The sequence below is a fragment of the Polyodon spathula genome, chromosome 11, assembly GCF_017654505.1.
Source record: "Polyodon spathula isolate WHYD16114869_AA chromosome 11, ASM1765450v1, whole genome shotgun sequence".
NCBI classification, from domain to species: domain Eukaryota; kingdom Metazoa; phylum Chordata; class Actinopteri; order Acipenseriformes; family Polyodontidae; genus Polyodon; species Polyodon spathula.
Genome location: NC_054544.1, coordinates 39,743,381 through 39,759,059, shown reverse-complemented (window position 1 = coordinate 39,759,059; position 15,679 = coordinate 39,743,381). Strand labels below are relative to the sequence as shown.

General features: G+C 36.2%; 1 protein-coding gene across 5 annotated transcripts in view; it reads right to left on the bottom strand.

Moving 5' to 3' along the window:
* LOC121322915 (fibronectin type III domain-containing protein 3B-like) overlaps nt 1–15,679 on the bottom strand; it is a 240,282-nt gene that overhangs the window by 67,682 nt on the left and 156,921 nt on the right. For all 5 annotated transcript variants that reach the window (XM_041263510.1, XM_041263509.1, XM_041263513.1 and 2 more), the window contains 4 exons: nt 9,755–9,912; nt 7,700–7,759; nt 4,083–4,221; nt 3,135–3,188 (listed from right to left, as the gene is read on the bottom strand). In XM_041263510.1, the coding sequence (XP_041119444.1) occupies nt 3,135–3,188; nt 4,083–4,221; nt 7,700–7,759; nt 9,755–9,912 (411 nt within the window). The remainder of the gene's footprint in view (nt 1–3,134; nt 3,189–4,082; nt 4,222–7,699; nt 7,760–9,754; nt 9,913–15,679) is intronic.

Below are 15,679 nucleotides of genomic sequence, written 5' to 3'. Positions count from 1 at the left end.
CTGGCGGTTGCCCCTTCCCCAGGTTTATCTCACTAAAGAAAACTCTAGTTACGTTCGCTGAGCGTGGGCCGCATATCACTGAGCTCAGTTGATTTTTGCGCCCGCTTTAGCTCTTGTACTTGGCGTACCAGCTAGCATTGCCCCTTAAGCACTCGTCTGAGTCGCTTATTCGAGCGCTCTCGCTCTTTTCAGCTTGCTGACTCTTTGAGTCTGTCTCGGTAATTATTATTTGAGAGTTTTATTGTTATTTACTTGTATTATTGTTATCGCTTGTAACTAACACTTTTGTTTTTCTTTCTTTCAGAGAGAAACACGAGATGTGTGTGTTGGCCCTGGGCCTGACGAAACACTACAGCAGCAGTCTTTATTAGACCCTAGCCTGCTCCAGACACCAGCTGCACACAGAGTTCTTACCCTGTGTGTTAGCTTAGATCTCCCAATGTAAATTTTAATTGGATTTTCTGAGGGATTATTCCCCAAGTGTGTCCATGCACCATGCCCGTGCCTACCCGTGCCATGTGCACATCCGTGCCCGTGCACCCCCATGCCCATGCACATCTCCTCTCCTCTCCAGAGGAGGTCCCCTGGCCTCGGAATGGTGTCTCCACCCCAAGGCTGTAGAACACATCTGATAGTGGTTCGGCACAGCAGACGTAGATCTCTTCACCTCGCGGGAGTCTACGCACTGCCCTCTGGTTCTCTATGAGAGACCTCCATAGTCCCTTAGGAGTCGACGCCCTGGCCCACGAGTGGCCTGCTTATCTCCTATATGCCTTCTCACCAATACCACTGCTCCCCGCCTTCCTAGAGAAGGTCAGGGTAGAGAAAGCTACAGTGCTTCTGGTAGCTACTCGGTGGCCCCGAAGGACTTGGTTTTCGACCCTGGTGCAACTCCTGCACAGCCAGCCGAGGCACCATAAGATCTCCTCTCTCAGGCCCAGGGCAATCTGTGGCACCCGAACCCCCAGCTGATGCAGCTATGGGTCTGGCCCCTGAACGGAAACACCTGTCAGCTCTAGGGCTGTCATCGGCAGTTATTACCACTATTCAGAGCGCAAGAGTTCCCTCTATCAGGTCCCAATGCGCGTATAAGTGGCGGTTATTTCAGGACTGATGTCTGGCCCAGGGCCAGGACCCAGTTACCTGCCCCATGGCAGTTATCTGACAGTTTCTCCAGAAACTATTAGATGATGGTAGGTCCCCTTCCACATTGAAGGTGTACCTAACAGCCATATCTGCTTGTCACACGCGCATAGATGGGTTATTGCCTGGAAACCTGTCCTGGACATCTAGCCTTGATGTGGTGCTGAAAGCCCTTACAAAAGGCCCATTTGAGCCACTCCACACCGTGGATGTCTCTAAAGACTACATTTTTGCTGGCTATTGCTTCAGCAAAACATGTGGGCGAGCTGCATGCACTTTCAGTACACCCTTCTTGCACTCGTTTCGCTGGAGACGGGTCTAGAATCTCCATGCGACCAAACTCTGCATTTTTGCCTAAGGTAATATTCCCATTCCACGTGAACCAATTTATGGAGTTGATGGCATTCCATCATACTCCCTTCTCTTCTCTGGAGGAGCAACGGTTGCACATGCTCTGCACGGAGAGGGCACTGAGGTGCTATATTGACCGTACAAGGGGTGTCAGACACACTGAACAGTTGTTTGTGTGTTACGGTTCTAGAACACTGGGCCAGGCATTGTCTAAACAGCGTCTGTTCCAATTGGATAGTGCGCTAAAAGCATTTAGTTTCAACTGTACATTAATGTGAACAAAGCATCACAATGTATATTTTGTTACCGGTAGCCTATGCGTTAAAGTATAAACAAAGTGCTCTATAGCTGTTTTTTTTTTTTTTTTCAGGGCAACGACCTATTTATTTCAAATGTGTGTGCTTTTTAAACTAGACACCTCATTTTTTTTGGCTAACATATCTGTCTACTAACATGACTGGTTTAGCGAGGGATGGATTATGCCTTTTTTTAAATGTAATTAAAAAATGTATTTTCTCATATTAGAGATTGACCGGTAGGTCTGTCCGGCCTGGGCTTTTCATATCTAAATATCAAAACCTCACCTAACAGGTTAATCTCAGCGCCAATTTCTTCAATTACCTTGCTCCTTTGTATTATATAAACATGGATATTTTTCAAAGAGCTTAATCAATCTCTCAATGTACTCCCGTTGCTACGTAAATACAGATACCATTTCTCCAAGTTTGAATGACTTTTACCACGTGACATCAACAGCCTCGCTTATTGATTGATTCCGAGTGACTTGTCACCCCCAGAATAGAGGGGAGCTCTATTCTCTGATGACCTGTCGTTTCTCATAGACGAGAGACGATTTATCATCACAGACAGGGTGATTTTGTCGGACTGACATATCGCAGGGAACAAAATCGACCCGTGTATGGTGGCCTTTAGGATGTTGACCCATTTCAGTTGCTGTGACTACAGTAGATTTATAAAAAGCATATTTCATACTATGGTACCCTAGAAAAAGCACTATAGTTTTTTGTGAAGTAGGGTGCTGGTCACAGTAAGTCAAAATGACCATTTGTTTCCTATTCCTCCTTCTTGCACCTTATATGTAAAATGCAACTCATATACAGTATATAACAGACACAACATTTTCCTGAAAGTGGAGATTAAATTGAAGAAAATAGTACAGGAAAGCAGAAGGTCACTCTAAACCCAGGGGACATCTGGTGTAAATAAGAAAGTAGTCTGTGAAGCGAGGAGCATTTCTACATACCTTCAGTACACTCAGTCTACTTGAGATTCTTATTTGTTTTATCTTACAATCTGCGATCAAGTATTCTTGAAGTTATTGATGAACACATAGCATAATTAGATTGTGTTTCTCCAAATCCATGCCAAGGTTAACCCATATCAGTTCAAGATTATAAAAAAAATCTTTGGTAGATGTCTGTAATATGTCTACGCTCCTATGGCAAAATCTGTACAGAAAGATACAAATAAAACCTGTACTTGGTTCAATACTGACGCTGTTTTTGTAATTGTTCTTTTAGCTATAGATTGCAATAAAAAAAAATATATATATATATATATATATATATATATATAATATATATATATAATATATATATATATATATATAAATAACTCACCTCATCCCATTCTAATAGATAACTAGTGATTTTTGAACCATTGTCATTTGGGGCCTGAAAGTTAGAAAAAAAAAAAAATATGTAAAACAGCAAATATTAAGTCATTTTATGTTTATCGTTTTTTCTCTTGTAATGCATGTTTTACATAATGTTCCTGTTGCAAAACAAATTACCAATGAACACATATTGTCCTGCAATTTAAATGCAGATTGTTTCATTTAAAAGCCTTGTTAGATATGTCATAAACAGTTACTAATTTCAGAGTGAAAGCAAAGGGGTACTTGTGTGTTCTAAAACTCTCGGACAATAATAACTAGTAGAACCTAATAAATTCAATTTCAAGGTTATAAACATGAACCACTATATGTCAGGCTCAGTGCATACAGTTCAGTAACCTTTTCTCATAAAAATAATGAAAAATGTTTTCAATTTCCTTTTGTTCTTTTCAACTGCAGTTTGGCAATCATGAGCAATGATGTTCCCCAAGGTCTCATTTGATTTCAGTGTTATATATGGGCCATCCGTTTAACCTTTTTGAGATTTTTTGAAACACATATTTTAATTTTACACACAAAAATGTGTACTCCTGTAATGGTTTCATAATATAGCCTCTCTGGTATGATGATTCATTTAACTGGTAGTGCAGAGGAACAAGGGGTACAAAGTACCTGGCACCGTTAAAACACATACTGTAGATAATATAAGAGGTTTTGTGTGTGTGTGTGTGTAAGCCACTATTCTTTAAACTATTCAACATTGTTTATGTAACACATTTCCAGAAATACATTGTGAACCTCAAACTTTATTGAAAACAGCAACATAACTCCCTACCAAAAACAATTAACTTATTTATATTACATCCACAATATTCACCTTCTGCACCGTTGTATGTGTTCTAACACATCAATACAAGTGGTAAGAGTCAGAGACTCCTGCTTTCAGACTTACCTTCCACTGTAGGGTAAGGGAACTCTTGTTCCTGTGCGATAGTTTTGGAGGTAAGGGTCCCTCAGGGCTGCAACTGTGTGTGGCAAAGCTTACTGGCTCTGAACACGATCCCTTTAGAGAGTTGTACATTGCACACACTCTGCAAAGCGAACAAATAGCTACACATTAAATCAGCACTTTGCATGTAATCTTTAGCTGCCCTACTAATTTACCCACAAGTATAAAACACTCAGTGGTGTTATATGTAGCAAAACAACAAGAAACTCGGACAGCTTTATAGAAATAGAAGTATTTTTCAATACTTTTTCAATTCTCATTGTGCATACAGTACTGTAGGGATGCCAAGTTAAGGGATCAAATTAAGGGATCGTTTCCTGATTTCTTATTCCTATTACTATTTATTTGTACAGTACATTATATTGTTAATATGCTTTGCTTGCAGTGATGGAAATTGGGCTCCCCACATACAAAAAATACTAAGGCAGGTTGACTCATTTGCTGAACAGACAGACTCATCTTCACATTACTCAACTCAGTCAACCACTGGAGAGAGCTCATTACACCAGGATTCTAATCAACCAGGAATTGGACCTAAAAGCATATGATTAAAACACTACCTCATACAATTATTTCAAAATCAAATATAGCTTTAAAACTTTAGTAAAGCGTGACAAATTACCCCACGTTTCAAGGTGAGATTGATATATTGGCATTTTACATTTACTGTCGAGACAAAGTTGCCTGATGTATATAATGAATGGCTCATTTTTACAGATACAGTATGTATCTAATTGGCCACAACCTTTTAAAAATATGACACAGATGAACACATTAAAACAAGGTCAATTACCCAGAACAAAATGCAAATGGATTGTTGCTTAAACATACACAAGACAGCCAATCGTGCATTGTAATTTGAAACTGATGATGAAACAGAATAATTGCATCATTAATGCATCACGCCATCTGGACATTACAAAGATTGTTATCGTCTAAAACAAAATAAATAAAAATCTATATAGGCGCTAACTGCAGGCTTGTGAAACTAACCACCCCGACAGGTGTGAATGCTAATGCACACAGAATATTTGACACATGGTATCTGGACAAAGGCTGCAACTTAGAATAAAGGCAATTCATTTTGAAAAAAAAATCTTCTCTCGGATGAAGTGAGCACTGGCCACTGGGAGGTGGTTTGAGCTTCAGTGAATATCTACATATTAAGTGTGTTTAATATAAATGAAACTTTAGAACATTAATAAACAGTTTTTAAAAACGCAGTACTTTAAAAAAAAAAAAAGATAAATGTTTGGTAATTAATTTAGCCTGTTGTGGATAGTCCTTATACAGAGAATAAGATCATCATCATAATAATAATAATAATAATATAATAATAATAATAATAATAATAATAATAATAATAATAATAAACTATTATTTTACTAGATGTTTTTGGGGCATATTTTCAAAGCATGTACTGTAAAACACCTATTTCCAAATCTAGTATAAATCATCAAGATGTATCTTTAGCATTTTCAAGTTGTCTCTTAGTTTTGTACATTACAGTTGATTTTTCATCTTTAAAAAACTGGAGACTGGAGTAAATGCTTTGAGCATAAGGCACTTAGGGGTAGAGGTATAAAGTGTTGCAGCTGTTGCAATAGTGGCAAACCAGTTGCAAACTAGTTGGAAGTTAGGGTGAAATGTATTAAACATGCACAATGCTGTTAGTGACTTTTTAGGGAATGTTTTGCAGCAGCAGTTTTTCTTTGCAGTTCATCCTTAGATAAATACGCAATTATGGCCGTTCCTGCATAAATTCTCAAAAAGAGGGTGGAAATGAGGGTTCTCAAATACTATAATGAAATGTACTAAAGCTGCCGGCAATTGCGACTCTTACAATGCATCAATTTGTTAAGAGCTTTTGAAAGCATGTTTTAAACAGTCGCAATTGTTGCTGGCATTTCCCAGTCCGCTTTTTCTCATGCATTGACAGTTGTTCTCAATGCACTTTTGAGGTGAACACCCAAATACCTATTTTTCCTAAAAGCAGGGTGTACTTGCAAGCCTAAAGCACATTTCTATGAGATTTCTAGTTTTGGGAGCAATAGACTGCACACATATGCCGCTAACCGCTCCAGCTCATTCTGAACATCAATATAGGAATAGGAAATACACCTATTCTGTTAATGTGGAGGTGGTTTGTAATTGTGCACAATTTAGTACTGCACCCCTGACTAACTTAAATAAAAACTGACAGTACACATTTGGCTTATAGGCTACTCATGATAATATGAATTAGTGGTATAATGCAAAATTTGTTGCTGGTCCCTTGAAATTCTTATCAACAAGAACTGACGGTCCTCCTGTAAGTATCATAACTTGTCAATACGGCACCATGATTTATTTTGTGCTAATTGTCTAGACTACTAAGTAGGTCAAATTAATAATGATAAGTAAAACGTTAAAACCATTTAGTTTCAATTTAAAATAATCTTTTATTTGCATTGTACACCAATGTGTACAATGCAGCAGCATGATTTATTTTGTGTTACCAGTAGCCTTACATGCTAAACCACTAATATGATTTTACTTCTGTATTGTATATGCGTACTGTACAGATTTATATATTTTTCAGAATGTAATGTGTATTAGTGGTATTGTAGCGCAATGTTTTATACATTTGAAATAAGCTGAGCACTATAAATGTATGTGTGTGTGATTTTATTGTATTTTTTTTAAACCTGACACTTACTTATGTCGGACAAACATGTCAGGTTGAGAGAGTGGCTACTGTATGATTATGAAAAACTTTTTCATAGAAACACATTTATTTGTGGGTGAAGGTGGGGCCCCACTATAAAATCCAATGGGATTAAACTGCCTTTAATTATTTATTTGAAAAAATGTTGCACAGCCCTCACAATGCTAGAGATCTCACTAAGATGACGTAACAAATATTTATAAATTGTTTTAGTACATATGACAAAATGTATACTTTGTGATTGTTGCAACAGAAATGCAAACCGCAGTATGTTTGCACAGCAACTAGCCCATCTTAGTACATCTACCTTTAAGTGTCCAATTGCTCATTAAAAAATATACGACTTGATACCACTGTTGTAGAGTAGAGTATGTTTATGAGCTTCCTTAAAACAGTTCTTCACAAAAGACAGATTTCTATCCAGACATTTTATCTGAGCTTGATTTGTAAATTTTACATGTCTGGAGAAGGTGAAAAAAGAGCCAAAATCTGACAGGTTTTATTTTCTCTTTCCTAAAAATGTTATAACAACATTGTGGTAATCACTTATATTTTTTTACACAATATGTTTATTAACTGTAATCTAATCTAAAGGAAACTGCCAAAACTGGATAAGAAGTTCCAGAGATAAAGCCTTAATTACCCAATCAGGTTTCATAACATTGGCCAATGTGGTATATCTTTAGATTAAGATGTATCACTGCCTGTAGCAAATCATCCTGTAAAATGTAATCACATTTGGTAATGTATGCAAATCTGTGTATATCAAAATGCACTAAAGCGGTTCCTTATTATTTATGACATGTAGCCTTTTAAAAGCTTTTGAGCTTTTTATAGTACCCTGTTTACTTACTTTATATGATAGTCTGTTGCTGGCCTGAGATCCTTCAAATTGCATTCTAATTCTTCGCCACTGTGGGGAAAAAAACAAATGCAACATTATTAATAATTTTTATGTACGCAAAGGTTTTTTTTTTTTACTGCATACTGTATTGTTTTCACTCCACCCATTACTATGCAATTTAACTTTTATTTGGAAGTATATTTTTCAATTTCTAATTCTATTGCATGACTCTTAGAACTGGTGGAGCAACACTGAAGTGGTGACTCCTCTGTTGTGTTGTACCCAATTTAAGACAGCTTGGGCCCTTTTTGTTGTTGTTTTGATGGATTAAATAAAGTTTGCTATTCAACAACTGTGTTTCCGTATATTTAACAGCAATCTAAAAATGAATGAATGAACAATATTTAATTATGAAAAAAGGAAGGTATGGGGGGATGGGGGACAGACCAAGTGCTCAATACTGCCTTTCCATGAAGGAGAGATACAGTACAGTAGATAAAACTAGTTTTGTTTTCAAAGATAGTAGCTGGTAGAAGGACACTGTAGGCATAGCGTGAATACTACACATTACAGTCATGATACAATGTGTGTTATGAAACACACACCATTTTTTGTTGTTGACCCTAATCATTTAAAAGAGGTTATTCTTGCTAAAGGTGCCTCAACTAGCTATTAATTTAATTTTCCTTGTCAGGGTATGAATACTTTTGAATTAGCATTTTTTTTGAGATTTGCAAAGAAAATGCTGAAACAAATAATTGTACACATTTACTTCTTGTAACTTTTTTTTTTTTTTTACCTTATCCACTAAAGCTAAACTTTTGTTACAAAAGATTTTTCCTAAAATTCTGTTTTCGAGACATTTGTAGAAATTATAAATTTCCATTGGGGTATGTAAGCTTTTAGCTACAACTGTGTGCATATATATATATATATATATATATATATATATATATATATATATATATAAAACGTGAAAAATGTACGCATGCTCACCGTATCATTTATGATCGAAGGGATGGACGTGATGAAATGTGTTGTTATGTTTGCTTGTTCTTTTAAAAATTTGACACTAATAACTCTTTAGGGAAATAACAGTGGTCTTGTTCATCCCAAACTGACCCGACATGAAAAGTTCATTAAATCCCTGAGCTTTTTTTGTTGTTGTTTTTTTTTTCTTTAATTAACTTTGCTTTGCTGCATGGTTGCTGAACAAGCCAAAAATAAAGCTTTCTGACATCATCTAGATTCACGATAGAGATATGCCTGCATTACTACTTTTTTCAAATGATCTATGTAGTTTTCAGCTTTGCTGCAACATAACACTACTTTCGTTTCAGAGGCATATTTACACAGCACATTTTTATTAAGACAAAAGAGTTGACTTTAATGTGGAGGAAGCATCCGTTTTTTTTTTTTTTTTTTTTTTTTTTTTTTTTTTTTTTTTTTTTTTTTTTTGTTGTGTACAGACTGGGATGTTTGCAGTGTGTTTATATTATATTTATATATATATATATATTATATATATATATATATATATATATATATATATATATATATATATATATATTATTTGGGGTCCAGGGGCAAGTTTCATTATAATGAAGGGCATTACAGCGAGGGTGTATTGTGTGACAAAGTTTGCTTTTTGCTGTCTTTCGTGTAGACTTGTATAGACTTAATTGAGGACTCCAGTTTGTTTCTCACCAGGTATTTTAGTTAATTAATTTAATCAATGTCCTTATTTGCTATGATTTTATACACATTCCTATGTACACTGCCGAAAGGACTAAGCTATAACCCTTGCAGTAATACTTTTGTTCCAAAACCAAATAATTTTTAACAGAGATGTTCACATTCTACACATTGACATCTACAAAAGAAGATGCACAATTCAGACATACAGTGCAAACCTACACACCTCTTTCTTAAACCATGAATAATCAGAGAGCAACTTGAGAGTGCACTCTTTGCAATGTCTTTGCTTTAAGCAATTCCCAGCTGAGAAATGTAACCATAATAGACCCAAAGGTCAAAGACGTTAAACTGAAGTCTCCGACTCACCTGTAAATAACGTGGTACTTTCCATCCCTCCCCTTGTCTGACAATGTGACCTCATAGCTACAGGTGTAAGGCAGGCCATTGCTGTGTCTGTCCCCATTCAAGAGCCCTGACGGTGGGGCCCAAGTTAGGCGGGCGCTCCTGGCTTGGACATTAGACACCTAGGTAAAATTAAAAGAAAACAAAATTGGTATTTAAATATACTGTAAAGTGGTGATGGGTACACATTTTCACATGGAACATAATCAGATTTTTTTTTGGGGGGGGGGGGGGGGGGGGGGGAATAATATTAAATGAATTTATCATGTGTTTGTAATTTTCCAAACAGATTCGCTTTGGCGCATTTCTGTCATTAAAAAAATGAAAAAAAAAAAAACACCAGGGAGGTACTTGGAGCCACCAGGGTTTTACAAACAATCAACTGAACAGGCCCCTGGGTGTGACTGTGTGCTGCTGCTGCTGTCCTCCAGGTACCTACTTGTAAAAGAGATCTCAAGGGGTTTCCATTCTGGTTAAACAAGAAAGAGCTGGAATTGACTTAAATATGCAAGATAGCATAGTTTTTAGTTTCGTGCCAACAAACCGTCAGGCATTATTACAGGAGTAAGCAGCGCAGCTTGTGATTCATACCCCGTAGTATCTGGAGTTTTAATTTGGCTGCTGAAATGTGGATTTAAATGATACAATAAATAGTATTCAATATAGATAAGCAGATGGCTTGGAAAGGTATGATATGCGACTCTGCTGTGAGGTTGTTCTGATGAATGAGTTCAGTGACAACTAATTCAACTGTAAAATGTGAATCATGTGAACTCTTTCTCTGAACTAAGTGTTCAAGGTTGCCGGATACCTATCCAACAGCAGAACATTAGAGACAACCCATTAACCTCCATCAATCCACAGCCCACACATTCACAGCAGCAACTGTTGCTTTGTGTCACACCCAGCCTACATATTCAATAGTGAATCCATCCAGAACAGACTGTTAATAGGAAAACTGTTACATGCATGTAAACTACTGTTTACATTGAAAAAGTGGGCAGAATACTAAAGACGTCAACCAAAAGCCTCAGAATTTGTAATGATGAATTGCCAGGGTGCTAAAATAAATAAGGGGTGCGTTTGCTATGAAGGAAGTTTGAACACTGGGAAACGTTTAGTTGGGTATGTTTAGTAGTTGTTTATCATAAAATCAGGTTGAAAAATCACTGTTAAAAAAAAGATAATTGGTTAAAACTGAACATTGTGTTTTGATCTCAACACGAATTGCCACAGTTTACATGCTGAACTTAATCCGTTTTGGAGGAATCAATGTTTCTCAAAGTATAGTATGTACATGAATCTGATTTAAAACCCCAACACTATTCCAGATTGAAACTGGTTTACATGCAGGATAAATGTAGGTTTTTAGAATATATTGGTCATGCTTGAAATTGGCTTACATACAGACTAAATAAAGGTTTTCAGACTCGATTGGTAAACAGAACAGTTACTTTATGTTGTGAGAGCATACTTGACGTTACACAGACATACTGCTGATATCACATATACTGTATAAACATAAAACACATGACCCAAGGGAAATGGGAAATGGCACCCTTGTAAACAAGCAGAAACCTGTATGTTTCCAGCGGAGAACTTTTTGTTTTTAAAAAGGGTAAAACTTTGACTGTTGAACCCCATAAATAAGGTCTTTCTAAGTGTAAGAAAGACTTCATTTATATAAAATATGAACATAATCCAGCAAGCTAACCCAGCCTTTATGATCAGCAGAAAGATATTATAATTATGTAAAAAGGGAAACCAGATTACTGACACAGTGGTGACCCAGTTAAATGATTACAAAAATGATTATGTTGCAAAGTTACGAGAAAAAAAAAGTGTTATAGGAATGTATTGTGGTATATGGAATCATAACAGTAAAATAAAATAAAAAAGAGAAGGAAAAAACAGTTGGGATGCAGTTGGTAAAAATACCAAGCTGTGCAGAGCGTTTCAGACCATTTGTCACAACAGTATATGAGGGATCATGTTGCGCTTCTTAACATTCTGTGTTGAACTGTGGAAGATTAGATTGAATCAAAGCTTTTAGAGCTTCAGACTAAAAGTGAAGATGTTTGCATACCTCTAAAACCTTGAGTAATGAGTTGGATAATTGGAAACCACATCTTTTACAGCCTGATTGGCTTTGAAGTCCAGCACGTAAAACTTTAGGGCTCCTAGTTTACAGGCAGCATGATGTGAACTGATCACACTGAATTGTATTTTGTTAAAACAATGCATATGGAGCACAATCATGATTTTGACCTAAACCATTAGATGCTATATCCATTACATCCATTACACTTTCTATGAGATGTAACTTTGGGGTGATTCAGAGAAACACTGAAGGCACCCACGCCACTGCTGCAAATTCAAAATTAGAGCAGATTGTTTTGACAGAGCAAGTTGTTGACCGTAAATTATATATACAATATGTATAGAATAGGGTAGAAGAAGACATGGACACGAATAGTTTAACGGGAATTGGATAAGTAGTATTTACTAAACGAGGTGTTATCACAGTGAACAACAGCAAAATGACCATGTGGAATAACATGTAAGTGTGCCATACACATGAACAGAGATACAGACAGAAAGATATCTCCACAATGTAATACTCTCAATAACCTATGTGAAATAATGTTAATACCAAGTTTCATCGCAATTGGAGAAGCCGTTTTTCAGATACATGGAACAATGTAAGGTGTAACATACTGTACAGTACATACATTCATAGGCCTGCCTCCACTGCATCCCTGTCACTGGAGAAACAATAAAAAGTGTACCCTTTAAGAGCTCTCTTTGCATCACCCAGCTTGACAAACAGAGAATATCGAGAATGTGTACAGAATTAGAATATTGTTGTGTTAACCCTCCAGCAGCACTAGAATGTGTGGGAGGCACATAGCGTGTGTGTGGGGAGCAGGTGTGATCCTTATCTGTACATGCAACACAGGGAGCGGAAAACTCTCCTAACCCTAGTCCTGACTACAATTCAACACTGACCACTGCCTGTTAAATTCCCACAGTCCTCACACTACTGCCCTGTTCCTTTTCACTGCTCCTCAGGTTACAGTTCTTGTTCAGTTGATCCTTATGATTTAAAAAATAAATGAAATAATAATTTGTTTTTGGTGTCTTTCATAAATTAGATTGTTGGAAGGAGACAGAGAGAAGCACTTTACTTCTGAAGTGTATTTGTTTTGTTAAAAAAAAAAGAGAAAAAGTACTTTAATAATGTTGGTTTACCTTGTAAGATTCTTCCACAGAGTTTAATGCATTAAAGCAATTAAAGTGAGCTTTGCGTTTTGTGTAACATGCTAATAGCCACAACAGGTTTTCTTTACATCGTTTGGAAAGTTATTGCAGCGTTTAACTGCCACAAGGAGAACTGTATCACAGAAAATACAGCTATTTCCTTTTTTTTCTATGTGTTAGAGAAAATGGGCTTTAAAAACAATTCTAATAATGTTAATAATGACATCAAATTAAAAAAAGACATCCTAGTTGTGTTCAGAAAGGTCAGAAAACAATAAAGGAAGAGGGGCATACTGCCAGAGGCTCAATCTGAGTTTTTAACAAGTGATATACAAACGTCGTGGACCAACAAGAATAAGCTAAGGGATAAGAACATCTTACAAAAACCTCAACCATTAAAAAAATAAATAAATAAATAAATAAATAAATAAAAGATTGGGATAGAATTCCATCGAGTGAACGGCAGCACCCCTGGGCATGTTTCAATGATTTCAGTGTCTGGCCCTACATAGGAATCACATTCTTCTCAACATGGTCGATTTTATGGTTGTTATACACTATAAGCTTCATGAAAGTGTTGGTCCAGAATAGTGGTAACAATTGCTTTGAGGGGAAAAATAAAACTATACCATGTTAGTACCAATTAACCTCTATATGTAAAAAGTATAGACGCTGTTTCACTTGATAGTCACCTCCAGCATTGTACAATATTAAAATTATTCATGTTTTTCAGGAACTTGCTGATGAATTACTATAAACTGTTAAAGGAAAGCAGCTATTATCCCAGCACAGCTGCTTTTGTCTCAAAGCAGTAACAAAACATTGGTCACTTATTCTGGAAGGCTCTTTTTAATTGCCTTTAAAAGGTGTATTTCTGATTGAGTTTTTTCTTTTTTTTTTTTTTTTTTGTAAAAGCAAAAACAGCAAGAACACAGTTGTGATATTCAGGAGTTCAGCTACCCTTTTAGATTTAATATAAACCTAATGGGCTTTTTAAAATGGTGTTTGCTGAGAAGCAGTCATAAACTACTGCGTAGGACTATACATGGAAATATGATGTAGATTAAAAACACATAGCCAAGCCACTTCATTTCAACACATACTGGTAATTTAATATGTTCCACAGTTTAAAACCCCTTTTAAAAATAATATAAAATACATTGCAAGCACTATTTTAAAACAACTAAGACAAAGTAAAACAAAAATCCCTAGTATTTTACAAAATGTTAAACAAAAAAGGTCCTGTTATGAAAATAATCTTCACTCAAAATGGTTAATAACTTAATCTTGACGCATTGTAAATGTTAATTGAACAGTATGTGAAAATATATGAATATGGAAGTAAAATAGAGATTTAGCAATAACTACAAGTCTTTTATTGAACATCTATTTGACAGCTCATACAGCAGACAACTGTTTAGGCAAAAGGTTTAAATGTCTATTTCCTTTGCTATGTAGGTTTCACACAATAAATGATGCATCTTCAGAAGACAGATAAGGAGACTGGTGATAATGTTTCAATGGTGAATAATCAGTCGCTCATATATTAAAAAAAAAGAAAATCGCCAGGACCTCCAGTATATCCAGTGTATGCAGGGAGACAAGGGGTACTCTAAATGCAGCAAATGAAAAACACGTGAGACATTCTGAACATAGGATGCACCGAACAGAAAACTGACTTTGAATCCGAAACCCGAATCTCTGTTAATGTTGGCGGAAAAGGTGGTGCTGATGCTGAGAGGCAAGAAAAGAAAATGGTTTGAGGAGAAAGCAGGATTTTTTATATCGATCATACAGTAGCCCTTTGAAAAATGCACTTCAGACACTTGTGAATCTCTTGAAATAATAAGACATGTGAGAAAGGGGCATATTGAGGATAACAACAAAAACAGTCCAGTTACAACACAGTGAATCAATATTGTTTAATGAAAGTGGAGTGTGCCTGGAATCTGATTTAGACAGCGGCAGTGCAAAGTCTTTGAAACCCATTTAAAGGTGTTGTCTCATACAATATTCACATATTAGGCAAGGCTGCACGTTCAGCTGTTGTGAGCTAAAACAGAACTAAAAGAGGTGCAATAAGAAACCGTTTTTCAAATTCAGAACACTTTAGTATTAAGAAGCAAAAAGGAGAACAAGTGCAGGCTCTTCGAAATATAAGAATTACATGCAAATTGTTATCCGTGTTAATATAATGCATCAGATTTTTTCATTAGATCCTGTCATTGCTCATCACAAAACAAATACAGTTTTAGTCTAGCAGCATGCAAGAACCTCACACGTTTTGGTAGCTAGCTACATAACAAAATAAGGCTATTAAAGAATGTTTAACTTAGAATTGTGAAATAAAAGCCAGGGGGATCAATAATCTATTGTTGCATCTCTACCTAAAAGATGCAATTTACTGTATAATTTCCCACTGCAGCAAAGGATTGATGCAGCAGCAGCTTGTCTTATTGACTCATGTCTGTTATTATATGTGAATCTTCAATTCTGGAAAATGCTAATGCATTAAAAAAAATAATACTGGAAGACTACACGATGGAAGAGTGTAGCAAAATTGTATTCAAATTTTTCACAGAACTACGGGACTGTGCATCTTTAAACCTATGCTTTAAAACAATATAT